Genomic DNA, 16074 nt, shown 5'->3' with positions numbered 1-16074 from the left:
CACATCTTAGCCCCCCGCACTTCCAATTACCGCGAACATATCATAATCGGGGGCGAAGGGCATGATGAGGAAAGAGCCCATTTCTTGACTGACAATTATTTTCAGGGTTTGAAACCGCAGCCGGGTGACGAGGTGGAGAACTCAGAGGGATTTGAGGCTGTGAAGTTGGCCACTGTTTGGAAGAGGAGACTGGACCAGCAGAGGAAACACGCAGCCACTAACCTCCCACTGGACAGTTTTGGACTTAGAAAGACTAATTTAAACACTGAAAAGGAGGCCAGCATGCGAGACTATCTCAAGACTCCCAGAGAGTAACTCAAAATTTTTCCTCCCCTCGTCCCCATCCCTCGTCCACTCCCCTCCCCTCCCCCCCCCCCCCTTACAGAGTAAATCAGCGCTGAATCATAGTATTTCTCAGTCTATATTTTTATGATCATGTCACTTTTTACTATGAAAAGTGTAAATTCAGACAAAAAAACGAAGTCTGTTCAATGTAAAAACAGCTTTGAATTTTTATACTTAGCTTAAATTGTTCAGAATTGTTTTCAGCCTTTTTTCTCTGACCAGAGCTCATAACATGGTATGATAAATCGTTACTGAAAAAAAACCTCCACTATACTCTACTTAGAGAAAAAAACCAACTGCATAAAAGTTAAATTTTGATTGATACTCTTAGGATACACTAATACAGTACTGGGCCGACAATATACAAATGGAATACAATGTTTCAGCACTGGTTTGCTATGGCGCTAGGGTCCGGGCCCCCACCCCTTCCATCTTCACAAGCAATTTAGTTATAGAAACGTAGAACTGAATGCGCATCAGAATGCCTTTCCCACCGAAATCATTTAAAAAAGCCTTAGACAAAGATTCATATGGAACAAAGAGGATCGGTGATGTACGTTGGCACATCACGTTCCGACCCTGCTCAACCACATTTTTGGCATAAATGTCTACCAAATAAGAACAGATAGAAAACCCCCAAAATTCAAATATTTTTCAAAAAAAAGTGTGTGAACAAAGATCGCCTCAAATGCAAATAACTAAGGGGAGCAAAACTTCCGCATTACATTGATGAGATCAGCCATTATTAAGAAAGCAAGCCAAGACGAACAAAAAAATCAATCAACAAGAACAACAAACATTAATTACATCCAAAACCTTAAGTCATTTAAAAAAACTTATGGAAGCTCAAAATAGCGTCCTATAAAACTGAAACTAAACAAAATAACTTGTACTTTACTAGAAAAGATATGGTAACACTCTATAAAAAGGCTCGGTAACCTTTAGACAACGAAGAAAAAAAGCAAAGATAAAAAAATTTGCTTTATTTCTAAAAACAATGAATTTCAGCCATGAAGTAAAGCCAACTATGAAGTAAAGCCATTAGATGGCAATTGGAAATATCCAATATGTTTATGATCACATACGTTTCTATAGCAGGGCCTCAAGACCTGAAAAGAACAACAAACAGGGACGAAAAAAATCAATTGAAACTTACAAGAAAACGCTGTCGAAGCCTTAAAGCCATATTTTGCCCCCCAAAATATGTTCAATCGAATCTTCCGCAAACGACGAAGTGCGTTATAGTGGGGTCCCATCGGTGAGAATAAGTAACAAGTAGAACAAAAACGGGTAATTATAATTAAAACTTTTGTTCGAAAACAATTATTTTCAAGTTCATGAAAGCCATTGGCTACAAAATGGAATAATGAAACTAGTTCGTCTACTTGTCCAGGAGAAGCGCTTGAGACGTGTAATTTTTTGGACTTTGTTTTAAGTTTAGAAAAACAACACTAAATATAGACAAAAATCAAAAATTAGTTTATTTTTTGTTCGAAAAATCCCTGTCGAAACCAGTAAATTCAAAACGAATTCTTTAAAATAAGAAAAGATGTGGTTCATTTGCACCTATCTTCGACAACAATGATGTCATATTAGACTGGTAATTATCGAGACTAGGTATCACATAGATAAAAGAAATAAAAAAGAGCAAAGATAAAAAAAATGGTATTTACTTATTAAAAACATTTATTTCAAAGGCTAACCATTCCATGGCAATTGAAAATTTCCATTATGTATATAATCACATGCGTTTTTATAGGAGTGCCCTAAGACCTGTCATAAATAATTTTTTGGTGACAAAAAGAACAACAAAAAGAGACAACAAAAAAAGTCAATTGAAACTTGCAAGAAAACGCTGTCGCAGCCGTAAAGTCATTTTTGGCACCCAAACAATATTCAATTGAGCCTTCCTCAAATGCCAAGGATGTGATATAGGCCTTCTCATTAATGAGAAAAGGTGAAAAGTAGACCAAAAAGAAGAAAAAGTGCAAAACTTATTGAAGCTTTTTTTCGAAAACAATTTTTTTCAAAGTCATTAAAGCCACTAGCTACAAATTTAAAAAAATTAAATAGGTTCGTCTATTCGTCCAATGGAAGCGGTTGAGATCTGTAGGAACTCAAAATATGTCTTACGTCTACAAAGGAACGTTAAATATAGAGAGAAAAGTAAAATTAATTAACTTTTTGCGCGATAAACCAGTGTCGAAGCCAGTAAATTCATAACGAATTCTTTAAAAAATATTAGATTGTGTAACTTACACCTTTCCTTGAAAACAATTATGTTTTATATGACCTGTAATTAACAAGACTGAGAAACAAATAGACAAAAAAATTGCAAAGTTAAACAACGTTAAAAAGAGTTTTATTTAATTTTGAAAACAATTGTTTTCAAGGTCATGAAGGCCATCAGCTATCTACTCAAATCAAAATTTAGGCTCATTTTTTCCTTCATAAAATTTCAATGAGTACTGTCATTATCCAGCTAATTTCTTCGACTACAAAGACAAACTAAAAACGGCACTTAAAGACAATTGTAAAAAAAATCAAATAAATTCTTCTAGAAAGGGATGTCGAAGCCGTCGAAACCATAATCTCTGCCTTTCAGGACTTTTATGTTGTCAATTGTGCCTTATATTGGGCTTCAATATTTTAATTTGTGAATTGTCAATAATATGATAATGTGACCAGAAGAGAAACAGAAACGGTGAAAAGTGGCCATTACATGAAAACCACAAAAAATTGTATCAAAGCAATAAAATCATAACTTAACGCATATTACAGCAAAAAAATTAAATTTAATTCAACAGAGGAAGGGGAAGAAGAAGAATTCTTTCTTTGCTGACACTTTGCCACAAGCTGACCAAATTAAGAGAAAAATTAAGAGATAAAGAGTGGCAAATTTCAAAAAGCCACTGTTTAATTAAAATAAAAACTTTTTAATGGTCAAACCGACCAAAATCTTTTGAGTACAGAAAAAAAGGTACAAAAAATTGGAACTGTTTAGGGAGCCATTTGGACCTAACAACAGTGAGCTGTAATGTGAATTGTTCTGTTCTTTAATTATCTTACAAAACACGATTTTATTTTTTAAAAAAAGACCGACTGATTACAATCCGAATTTTTTTTCGATCGTAACAGCCAAAGGTTGGACCAAAACCAGCCCCGCTATTGCTGTTTGTTTATTTAGAACATTCAATTGTTTCGAATGCATTAGATGTATATAATTTGTTGGTTAAAAGATTGAAAATAAATGCTGAGTTTTTGATAATCATATAGTCAAATTAGCAAAAAACGGCGAGATTTTGATTCTAGGCTACTCTCAATGGAATTGGAATTAAGACTACACAGTAGTTCACAAAGATTGTGTTTGTTGTTTTTTGGGGTGTGTACTTCCGGCAAATTTAATCCAAATGGACTAAAGAAGCTTATTTCGGACAAATTGTGATGAAAAATCTGATTTTTGAAATAATTAGCCAAAATTTTAGCCAGAAAAATATAATCAAAATAGTCAACAATACTTTTTTTGTCTCTAAAATTAAAATAAACAGTACAATTGTTAACAATTTTCACAATTTTTAGCAAAATTGACGAATTTTTAGGCAAAATGTGAATAAAATTCCGGAAAATTTGAATAAAAACAACGGAAATTTTGTCTATTATTCACAAAACTTCCAACCTCGATAACTCCCTGTAAAAAACGAAATTCAAAAAAATCTTTTTAATTTCATTTTCTACGATGGATGGGCTTTTTAATGATACCACTCACAACTCTGTATGATGAATATATCGATCGGTCAAAATTGATTGAACAAAAAAACCCATTTTAGTATATAGTTCCTCCCCCCTCAAGAGGGTCGGAACAATTATACTCTTATTTGCTAAACATTATGCATTCTGGCCCGAATTTTGGACGATTACATTACGGACCATTCCGGACTTTAGTCATGCCTGTTTTAATGACTTTGTGACCTAATAAAAAGATGGAACTATCAACTGCAGTTAACAAGCATCAGTTAATACCAATGTATGAAGATACAGATCACTACAGTGCCCCCCCCCTCATTGGATCAAGATACAGATCACTACTGTGCCATTCTATTCTATTCGTTCATTTCGGGTCTAACGTATTTGTACATTTAGCTTTGATATTGTATATTATGCAGCAGTTCTTTTTTTATACTCCTGCTGTTATGTCTCAGATCAAAGTACAGCAATATAATCAATTCAATTTCAATTTTTAATCTTTATTATGTTTTGGTTATGCATGTCACCTTTACTACAATGTAAAAAGTGACTTTTCAAATTAGACCACGTATTATATATATTTGTTCCAATGATGCACCACCACAGGACGTTGAATTTTGAAATATTTGACTGCCCTGGGCAAGAGAGAATGACTATCTTGTAGGCTCTTACAAGACGAATGGCTCCCAGGTTGAGGTGCCATACAAAAGTGACCTCTGATCAGACCCTGCTAGACGAAAGTAACCTCTAATCAGACCATCCCAGACCAAAGTATCCTCTGATCAGACTAAGGTGCGCTCGAAACACCGTGTGCGCTCTAAGTGCGCTCGAAACTGTCTCTGATCAGACCTTTCCAGACGGAAAGGACCTCAGATCAGACCAAAATCAGACCATTATCCAGACGATTATGCGACCATGGGCCAGACTAAACCCAGACCATCGTCCAGACGATTGTGCGCTCAAAATCACTTCTGATCAGACTATTGTGCGCTCAATAGTCACTCCTGATCAGACTATTGTGCGCTCGAAATCACCTCACCACAAGAATTTTGTTATAATACATTCATTTCATAAAAATTGAAGTTTGAATTATTAAATTCATCTAAAGAAAAGTCCATTCTAAAAGTATTATTGCAAAGAAAATAAAACCAAACTGCTGAGAAAAAATTTATTTAGTATACATTAATGCATATTTCGAACTCAATGGATGAATTTAGACAGCTTTCGATATAAAACGTCGTATTCTACAGTTAACCAACATTTCCTTGTAACGGGACTGGCATCTTCTATCAGCTGGACCCCTTTGGTTCTGATCAAAAACATCAGACTCTAGATGTGTCTGTGATCAGAATGCTGCTTTTTGTTGCCTCTTGGCTGAGCCAATATAGCTCGGTTAAACAAAACAAAAAATCAAAAATAAAAAAAGTGCGCTCGAAGTGTTCTCTGATCAGACTAATGTGCGCTTGAATTCGACCATGATTAGACCATTCCCATCTTGGATTGACCTCTGTTCATACCATCCCCAGACCCAAATGACCTCTGATCATACAATCCCCAGACCGAAGTGACCTCTGATCACACCATCTCCAGACTGAAGTGACCTCTGATCATACCATCCCCAGACCGAAGTGCCCTCTGATCATACTATTGTGCGCTCGAACCAAATCCCAGACCCTGCAATTTTGATCTGGGAACAAACTATGTGCGTTGGACTTGGTCTGATCAGAGGTCACTTCCGGATGGCACCTCAACCTGGGCTATCTTGTAAGATTCTTGCGCATTCGTTCCGGTTGAGCTGCACTCTCATTGCTTCTTTTGCGCACATTTTTCTTCAGTTAATGTATGGTAAACTTCAGAAATGGTTGAGGATATTTGAGCAATTTTTTGAGCAATAGTTTAATTGAAAATAAATGCTTTTCAAGATCGTGTAAGAATTATATGAGACAAATGTTTATCTTAGAAGAATCTTGTAAGGCGAATGCTTATCTTGTAAGATTTTATCATAAAATTTTGTAAGACGTGGCATCTTCTTTTAATATTCTAACATAATCTTTCAAGAACTTATAAGATAACAATCCGCGCCCGGGTGATAATTAGAAAAACTGTGAACATTTGTTCAGAATATTGAAAATTGCGGAGTTCACATTTGAGTTCACATTTGTAGTGGGTTCACATTTGCGGTCAACATATTGTTTCTGTTCCCCTAATCTAGATTTAGAACAAAAATAATGCTATACGGGCTTTCACGTTGTGCTTTTTAAGTTTTAAATTAGGCTTAGTTCTTTTTTGTTAAAACTACGATCAGTTGGCTCCCCTGTTCAAGGCAACAAATTTTAATAATCTTTTCGAGGAAAAAACTTTCAGTTTACTGTCTCCAAAAGAAGACGGTAATTTTACAACAGAATTCCCGTAACTTTATTGGTCAATATTTTTTTTTCAAAATGTCTGTTGCTTCAGAAAATAATTGTTTCCCTAATTGTTTAGTTTTTGGATAATGGCTCACTACAACTGACCTTTAAGTTATTTGACCGAAGACTACGCAAAAGATAGCAAAGTTAGAAGGACTTTAGGACGCTTTGTTTTGTGTTTTCTACCCATTACTCAAAACCTTGAAAACAAAAAATGGTTTTCCTCGACTTGAAAATAATTTCCTAATTGGGGAAAAAATATGGCGAAAATGAAAGCCCGGCATGTTCCCAATAAGAAGTTAGATACAGTAAAGGTTTCCAAGCCTTTAACGCGTCAGACAATCCGCGTAAACAGTCCCCTACTTTCTAAGTTAAAAAAAAAACGTACTGGGCATGATGTGAAATTTTGAATTATTGGCACATCGAAAAACTCGTAAATTCAATGGTGAAATATCATGACTCTGATCGTCAACTTTTTGTCAATAGCAATGAAAACCGTTTCCTATTCTTGAATTTGATGAGAGAAATATCTCCCTTTTTGGTCTCACATTTATCAACTTTGTGAAAATAATTTTTCCAATTCAAAAGATTTTGATATCCACTATTCTTCGGGATACTAAACATTTTCCATGTAAGAATTTAATTCTGTCATTTGTTCATTTACTTTAGTGGGCTAAAATGACACCAAAGAATAAGAATAAGCTGCTTTTTAAACCGAACTAAATTCGAATTAAAATTCTCAAATTGACCTCGAAGTGATTTTACCGACTAATACTGATTAACTTCTACTAATTTTCTACTAATTGCTACCAATAATTCTTGTAGCAAAAATAAGTTATAATTAGATTTGTAATCGCAGTCCGTTTTTCAATATTGAAAAGGAATAAAAGTAATTTAAGCGTTGTCGCACTTGTAATTTTTTGTGAACTATCGCAATTAATTGAAAGAGGAAATTTTGCAGAAAATAAACAATTTTGCATATTTTATGAAGCACTTAGTTGCTAAGGGTGCTCGATATATTACAGCATATTTATGCTTCGCTTGTCTTTTCAACAACAATTTTTCATCCCGAAACTTCAAAAATAAACATCAGATACAAGGCAAGTTATAAATTCGAGTCTATACAAATTTCCCGTTGAAACTAAACGCGTTTAAACCGCTAACCCGTTGATCTGTTTATAACATTATTATAATTTTTAATGGCACTAACTAAAGGAACAACTGGTAATCGGGCAAATTTAGAACCCAAAGTGTCAATAAACATAACTGGACCTTCGGAAGAGAGAGTGGATGGAAATGGAGCTCAAATTACAATTGAGAAGGTTGACAAGCCAGTGCCAAATTCTAATGTGCTCGGTAAGTATTTGGAATTTATTGCCCGAGTCAGGGTTTTTGGCACTAAAATTTGCTAGAAAATGTAAGATTTGCAGTTTTAAGCGTTGATTACGGTGAAAAAAAAAACACTATTAAAAATAGCAAATCTTAAAAAAATCTTAAGTTAAAAAAAGCAGACCTTATTCATGGGTGAAAGAGGCACTTTGCCGTTAAAAATTATAATTTTCACCGCCATTTAGCGCAATTCTGGCATTATTTTTTGACGAAACCTCGACCCAATTGTGTTCAAGTATACTTCTCTGTTTAAGTTGGCAAAAACCTACAGTGAAACATAAACAGTAATATAAAAGTGAAACATAAACAGTGAAACATAAACAGATACCTAAAAAGTGAAACGTAAACAGTAACTAGCATTTAGAATTTGGAATTTTATACCCAACATTTTTACGTGATCCTGGGTGAATATATCGCAATTGCTTAAAATAAGTATAAAATGAACTCTAAAATTTATCACAGGTTATACCCGCTTATTTTAATGCTTTGAGCGCATTCACCGTCAAATATTTTAACCGTACTTGACGCTAGGTCGATTTGAATACTGGGCAAGTCTAATTTCAGTACTGATTCAGATCCGCTTCATGTCACTTCATATGCACTTGTTAGTCTTGTGCGCGTCTTGGCTAAGATCTAAGATGTGCAAGTCTAAATCCAATTCATGGCCGAGGCTTGGCAAGTCTTATCCAAGTTAAATTGATCTGTTGAAAATTTTTTGAATGTTTGTTCTCAGCGCGTTGTCAGGTTATAGTACGTACATTAACTGCATTTGCAGCATTTTTTGGATGGAAACTGACACTTTGCAGGCAATGATACAGTTAAAAACTGAAAAAGCTAAGAAAAATTTTGTATAGCAGAATATTTAATGGAAATAATATCAGTTACGAAAAACTTTCTGGCCTTAGATCAAAAACGAGCAGCATAGATGTCTGTAAATCCGTAATCAGCCAACTCCAACCACATTGATTGATAGTTTGAGCGTAATTTTTTTGGAGGCTAACTATAAATTAGGAAACCTAATTGCGAATGTCATCTTAGGCGGGCAACCTTTGAGAGCAAATGAAACGATAGACAATAAGTTGACTATTTTCAATAATATATGAAACGAGAATTTGAGAGCGAAAAAATTAAGTTAAACTGTTTTAGTTATTGCAAATTTGTGGAAACCCAGCGCACACTGTTTTCATATGAAGTGTAAAATTGGAAATAGAATCATAAAAATTGTCAGTGTTCAATTGTTATCACGAAAAGATTGTTACCACTAACGTTACTCAGAAGAGATCAAACCACTTCTTTTTTCACGTATATCATTTGAGTAAAGTTACCAGTGCTCGAGCGATGCTAGAGAAGATCAGGGGAAAAGTAATTAATAGCTAACTGATGCTGAAGAAGCAAATATAGCGAATTAATGCACTCAACAGATTTTATTGTAATTTCAATGAAATTGGGTTCTTTTTTGAATAATAATGAGCTGGAATTTGTGAAAAGCGAGTTTCAATGCATAAGATGATTCTGATTTTGTGCAGCTCAAATCTCGGTGCCCAAATTGGAAGCACCGACACTCTCAGGGAGCCCTAACCTCTTTGTTTAACGGAATTGTTAGTACAAGGTTTAACAGATGGATAGCTATTAACACTTATGAGGGAAAAAATGATAACTTTGTGGTGATTTCCGAAATCCGTCATCTCCAGATTTCAGAAAGACCACCTGTCATAATTTGTATGTAGGCCTTGAGCCAAAGTCTGATTAGGCAGAAAACGACACGTAGCCCACCCCAAATAAACAATAGACCTGGGAATGCCTTTTGTTCGGTTAATAATTTTTTTAGCTGAGCGGTTTGGCCACCTTGACATTCTCTAAGTGAGAATTGGCATTCAACAGGCCACGTTTTATGGATTCAGTATTAGAGATTGTAAACAGTTGTTTCACAATAGAGAGTGTATTAGAGAATGTAAACAGTTCAAAAGTTTCTCACAATACATGTGTAGCGTAGCTAGCCGTTAGCAGCTATATCGCTAGCCTCGAGCAATTTTCTAATTTGTTTGCCTTTTTTTGAGCAAGAAGCTACACCAATTGTTTTTAACCTCGCTGCGTTAATTTGCCAGAACGATTGAACTCTGGGCTCTGTGTTTTCCTTGTTATAATGTTGAAGTTGTTAGGCAGTATTTGCTTGACTGATCGAGCAAGAAGCTTGGTGTTATTGTTGTTTGACCTAGGTTCATCGATTGGTGATTTACTGAGAAAAACTCCAGTTGTGCTAATTGGGCTAAATTACTAGTAGTAACTGCTATACATAGGGATCTAACTTGAGATTAATTCAATTAGTTATTTCTTGTTCTCAGGTTTTGATTGCTTCAGTTATTTTTGTTGTTTGTTTTCTTGTTTGTTCATTATTTCAACAGAGCATGTTACCCGATGCCTATTTTAAAATTTATTCAAATATCAGAATTTAAATTTAGTGTGTTATGCTAGTTAGCGACCCTTGCTAACAGCCAAGAGCAAAGTACGGGAATTATAAATTTCAGAAGAAGAATAACCTATCTTAAATTTTCTGACTGGTGAGATCTATATGCTATACTTTTTCCGTGTTAGGCCTTTTAATCACAATTCAGAATCAAGCAGTGGGCTTTTGATTGGGCTTTCTTCTTCAATTTACACGATTTTAAGACAGATCCATTAGCAGAATAATGGATGCAAAAAAGAGAAAGCAATGGCTAGGATGGATACGGCTGGTCTGATTTCTTCTCAAGATCAATACGCGTGGCAAGCGAGTGTGGCGGCAAAGACGAGAAGCATAAAAAACTAATGGAGGTTGGCACACATTGGTGGGTTGTGTTTTAATCCAGGCCTGATAGAGATTCGGTTGCGTTGGAACGAATAAAGTCCGAGGTTGCGGCTAAGGGGCTCAACACAACAGAATTGTTGGAGTGGTTGCATAAAAAAAGTAGAGCACAACTTGTCTCACGGCCGTCTCGATGATTGAGAGAAAATGAAAAAAAGGACAAGTAGCGAAGTCCCTCGCGCGCCTAGCAGTGAACTTGATTTTCAGCGGAATGCAGTAATGAACGATACCAGTCAGAGGCTGAGAGCCACTCAGCAGAGCATGGAGTCATTCCCAGAACAATGGGAATACAAGATGGTAACAATCTTTGCTTAACCACTTCATCAATGAAGTTTTAATTTAGAGTGTTATGATGAGGTGGAACAAGACAACATAAGTTTCAATTCACTCTCCGCGAAAGCACGCAAAGATTTGTTCAGAAAAATAAAAGTAACATTCAGTTACTTTGGAGATGCCATGTAGGCTTGTCAGCAAGCAAGAGAAGAGGCGAACATCAAAGAATTGCAACTACAGTGAAATTCTTGAAACAGTGAGGCAAGGACGCATTGACTATCACATGCGTTGGCAGCTAGTCACTGCGGTTCACTGGATACTGAGACTCAACGATTGCATGTAAGAACAGCAGCGACTGCAATCATTGGGGAAGGGGCGATGTCTTCCAACAAAGCCAGTTGTTCCGCAGAACCGCTAACACCAGAGGTTAGTAGTGAAGTTAACGAGGCAATTGAGGTTGCCTTGATTAGACTGAAGTCTCAAGAGCCAGATGAGATGGTCGAGGAGTTTGCTGTGCGATTGAATGAGTAGTAAAAATAACTGGAACTGCACCAGATAGCAGCAGAGTACGGTTGATTGTACGCACTGTGACAAAAAAGCCTAAGATTCGATCAACCAGAGATTACCTTAAAATAGGTACTGAAGTCGATTGTGTGTTCTGTTGACTGACATGCAGGTAGTGGAGGGCGAGATTGAACAGAACCGAATGAATCAACGGGATCCACTGGATGTCAGAGTGGAAGAAGCTGGATACTTTTTCATGTGAAAATGATACGATTTCCTTCCCTTCAAAAGAAGGAAGACAGAAGAGCAGCTGAGAAAATTTGAACATAGAACTTCAGGCAAAACTTATCACTCTGATCAAAGTTTTGACACTTTAATAATGAAGGAACACTTTCAATAAACCCCACACAATTGACAACAAAGCTCCTCCAAGAAGCTATTCGGAATTTGCATTATCAGCTGATCAGCTGCTCTCAATAAGAGTAAGAGCCTCAACTGATACTGAGAAAGAGAACCGCGGAAATGCTATTTGAAATCTGATACTCGGGAAAGCACACTAAGCAAACATAAAGAGGCTTCCTCTTTCGGAGAGGAAAAGCTGAATTTCAGACAAAGGACGAAAAGTCTCCAAGAACTCAGTAAACGAAATATTATTCGAAAGCCCATAAGGGATAGGACAATGGCCGATAAATTCTATAGAGTCAAATGCTTGTCAAACAGAATTTTGAGAGCCAATTTCTATTCATTGCAATGAATAATTGCCAAATCATGAAAAACTTAGTTTTGGACCATCGGCATACGTTTCACTTATTGCACTTATTGACGAAAATAATGCAGACGAAAACAGATGTGGTTGCAGGAAACCCACAGAAGACTTTTAATCTTGGGCGGCATAATAATTCAAACTCATGGCGCTGAAAAAGATGAGGGGAAAATAATTACTATGCAATGCTTGATGGCGAACAGAATATAGCAAATTACAGAAATAAACACATCTTATAATAATTCAAATAGAATTGCGTTAAGTATTGAATAGTAACGAACTTTAGTTTGCAAATAGCCTGTTGCAATGCGTAAGCTGTTGGTACTCGCTAACACCAAATTTAACTGAAGCAAAAAAAATTAGCAAAGAAACAGTACTTGGTATGAGTGTTTTTACAAGTTGGAACCGAAACTTTGCCCACCCCATTCGATCTTGCGAGGACGAAATCTCGGTACCAAGTGGGTAAACACCCGCAGAGCATACAACGTCAGAGTTATTTGTATACCAGAGTTGACAGAACCAGCTAGCGTTAACGGGATAGCTATTAACACTACCAAGTTAGCAATTAGCATTACCATGATAGCTATTGCCACTTTTAATGGGGAAAACCATATTTTTTGAGGCAATTTCCAAAATCGGTCCTTTTGAGCTTCCATTAAGGCCACCCATAAGTTTGTGTATGTAGGCCCTGAGTCAAAGGCTTATAATACAAAAAGCAGCCCGTATCACCAAGCCCACCAAGCATGTGAACAAGTTTCCTGGAATTACATTTTCTTCGATTAATTATTTTTTGGACAAGAATTCCGGGCACATTGATACATACCAAGTGACTAATGGCATTCAACTAGCCACGGTTTTGTAGATTTGATGATAGAGAATGCAAACAGAGCAGCTATTAGCGGCAGAGAAGCTTGAATGTTTTGATAATATGTGGGCTGTTTTTTTAGGAAACAATTTTTTTGCACGGCTAAGTGCAAAAACTTCTAACACTTCACGCGCTGCGCAGCTATTCGTGAGCATCTAACTTGTTAGCCAAGAGCAAATTAACAATTAAGCGAGAGCCGATATTCTCAAGCGAGAGGCTATTTTAATTGTTATTAGCGCCTCTGCGTTAATTTGCCGTAGAGGTTGAGCTCTAGGCTCTGTATAGTCACTGTTATATGAGTGAAATTATTTGGCAATGTTTCCCTGATTGATCGAGCGAGAAGCTAGGTGTTATTCATTGGTTTTTCCGGGCTCATTGAGCGTGGATTATCTGAGGGATGATTTCTTTGTTTGCCAATTTGTCTGCCAGGCTCAGTGTAAAAATGCCTTTCACTAAAAGCGCAGCGCAGAAGCAAGCGCGAATAATTAAACATTTGACTGTATTATTCAGCAACGTTTGCCGGTATTATTCAGCAATAGGCGCTTCTAGATGTACTTTAACGTCACTGCGTTCATTATCAGATTGAGCACGAAGATCTGTATAGTCGCTGTTATAAAGCTGAAGTTATTTGGCAAAGTATGCCTGGTTGATCGAGCGAGAAGCTCGGTGTTATTGTAACTGTTTGACTCTGGATCATCAATCGGTGATTAGCTGAAGATTTATTCTCGCTGTACTAGTAGAGTTAAAATTCCAGTGTTAACTGCTGTACGTATGGAGCTGATTTGAGATTAGTTTAGCGTGTTATTTTTTGTTATAATCTTGTGGGTGCTGGAATAAGATTCATTTCAAAGTTATTATCAGTTTGTTTATTGTAATAGAAATTGTTAGCATATGCTTTTTGGATTGTTGTATCTAGTTTTTAGGTTTTTTTAATGTGTTTTGAGATCAAATCTTAAACATAAATCTCAAGCAGCCACGAGCAGAATTTTACCATTAAGAAAAAGAACAACCATGTAACTAAAATTTTCGGAAATGTGAGATCGGCGCGCTATTTTTTTCCGTGATAGGCTGCCTACTCAAAACTCAGAGTCTTATAGTGCTCCAGGTGAAGTAGTTAAAAAACTTAGATTCACTCCAACTATCACATCATGCTGCAGTTTATACTCAGATCTGATGAACTGGAAAAGAGTTTTTGATGCAATAGATCAGAGTATAGTTTTTGAGAAAATTTCAAAAGTATGTACTGCAGAAATAAGTTTCACCTAAGTTATCTATTTTTGAAAAGGAGTCACTCAAATTTGGGTCTAAGGGCTTTTTATGATTTCAACTAACGTAACAGATATTCCGTTATTTTTTTGTAATTCAGTGTCTTATCTATTCGCTGATGAAACGAGTTTGAGTTTTTCGGACAAATTTCAATGAGTTGATTGAAACAAGACATGCAAAAAATTGATTGAAATTGATTTTTGGCAATTGGTAGTGCGAGAAACATTCAAGAAATTACCAATCTATGAATTACGTTTCTGTTCAATTTCATCCATTTGTTCCGTTTTTGGGATGCATGACACATTACGGTAACGAATGCAAGGGAACAAAGATTTTTGAGCTCTTCTTTTTTCGATCGCATTTTTCCCAGAACACTTCCGTTTAGTTAATAGTCTTCAAAATTTGTAGCACTACTACTATATACGTTTGTCCATGTTTTTGAAAAAAAGTTTTACAAAAAAAAGTCATCAGACGAAGTAAAAAATCCTTCAGTTTAAGTGTTAAAAACATTTGGTCCAAACATTTTGGTTGTATGAGCAGCTTTATACTCGTTTTAACAAAAATTTTTTCATTATGAGACCTTCGATTATCCTATTCAAAATGAAATCAAAAGAAAGTTACTCTTACTTTCAGGAAAAAATATGAGTATTTATATTTTAAAAATAGTAGCGTTCCAATTTAAAACAGAATTGAATTGAATTGATAGATATGATTATATGATTGTTCACAAAGGGAATTAGTGATTCATTTCAACTTGTTATAAGTATGTTTAAGGTTTTAGGTTAGGTATAGAATTTATTTGTTTAAAAAACGAAACTTGCACTTATCTTTTACGCAACAAACAATAAACATTTTGATTCGCATTTTCTGTTGACGAGAGTTCCACTCAAGAAGCTGGTCAGATATCCCATACATGGTTCCCAAATGATTTAGGAAAATCCAGAAATAGTATCTCTTTAAATATCTAATATTGTGGTCAATTTTGATCAGTAGATCGTGTTAAATAATTGTAGAAAACTGCAATGAGATTAGATGATTGAGGCGAATTTTTAAAAATTAGTTTCAGACCGAAACAGCTCAGAAATTCTTGCAACATATTGACAGTCCTTTCAGTGTGTTTTCTTGCAAAAAAAACTGTTTCTTGAGTAGAGTCGTTTATTAATTAAAAGTGAGCTTTCATATGACTTCTTTGACTTCATATGAATTCTTTTTTTCACTTTTTCTCAGCTCATCTTCAAAAAATTGTTTGAAAAGCGCATGTTTTGTGCTGAGCTTTTTTCACCTAGCTGTCGAATTTTTTTAGATTTATTTTAAAATTTTTTGCTGCTAATTATTCGACCTGTTCTAATGCAAAAAGTTTTATAAGTAATATTTGACCCAGAAATGAAATTCCGCTTATTTTTGAACCAGGTGGTAACAAGTTGAAGCTGGTGGATGTGGCTCAGAAGGTGGTGGAAGAGAACAAGTCAGCAGATGCCACCAACCAGGCCAAGAGTGCATTCCTCTCTCTTCTGGACAAGGTCAAGGGAGGAGAAAAGGGAGAGGAGGGCGAAGAAATGTCACCATCAGACTTCAGGATTGTTTATTTCATATGATCAACAACAATATATGAACAAAATTCCACCCAAAACCCAAAATTCCACCCAAAACCAAAAATTCCACACAAAACCCAAAA

The 16074-nt window shown here is 35.8% G+C and overlaps 1 protein-coding gene and 1 pseudogene across 1 annotated transcript; both read left to right on the top strand.

Moving 5' to 3' along the window:
* LOC142336843 (uncharacterized) overlaps positions 1–364 on the top strand; it is a 29498-nt pseudogene extending 29134 nt beyond the window's left edge.
* Positions 365–7572: 7208 nt separating this feature from the next.
* Positions 7573–15994, top strand: LOC142336523 (uncharacterized). Its single transcript, XM_075385429.1, has 2 exons — positions 7573–7853; positions 15810–15994. The coding sequence occupies exons 1-2, from the start codon at positions 7697–7699 to the stop codon at positions 15992–15994; spliced, it is 342 nt and encodes a 113-aa protein (XP_075241544.1). The 5' UTR covers positions 7573–7696.
* Positions 15995–16074: the final 80 nt, after the last annotated feature.

This window comes from Convolutriloba macropyga, chromosome 3, assembly GCF_964194025.1.
Source record: "Convolutriloba macropyga chromosome 3, txConMacr16.3, whole genome shotgun sequence".
Lineage (NCBI taxonomy): Eukaryota > Metazoa > Xenacoelomorpha > Acoela > Convolutidae > Convolutriloba > Convolutriloba macropyga.
This window is presented reverse-complemented; position numbering and strand designations above follow the sequence as displayed.

Bases quoted from the DNA above. Each gene is read 5' to 3' on its own strand.
- LOC142336523 (XM_075385429.1), top strand. From the start codon at position 7,697: ATGGCACTAACTAAAGGAACAACTGGTAATCGGGCAAATTTAGAACCC. The intron at 7,854-15,809 runs GTAAGTATTTGG...TTTTTGAACCAG, and splicing joins GCCAAATTCTAATGTGCTCG to GTGGTAACAAGTTGAAGCTG.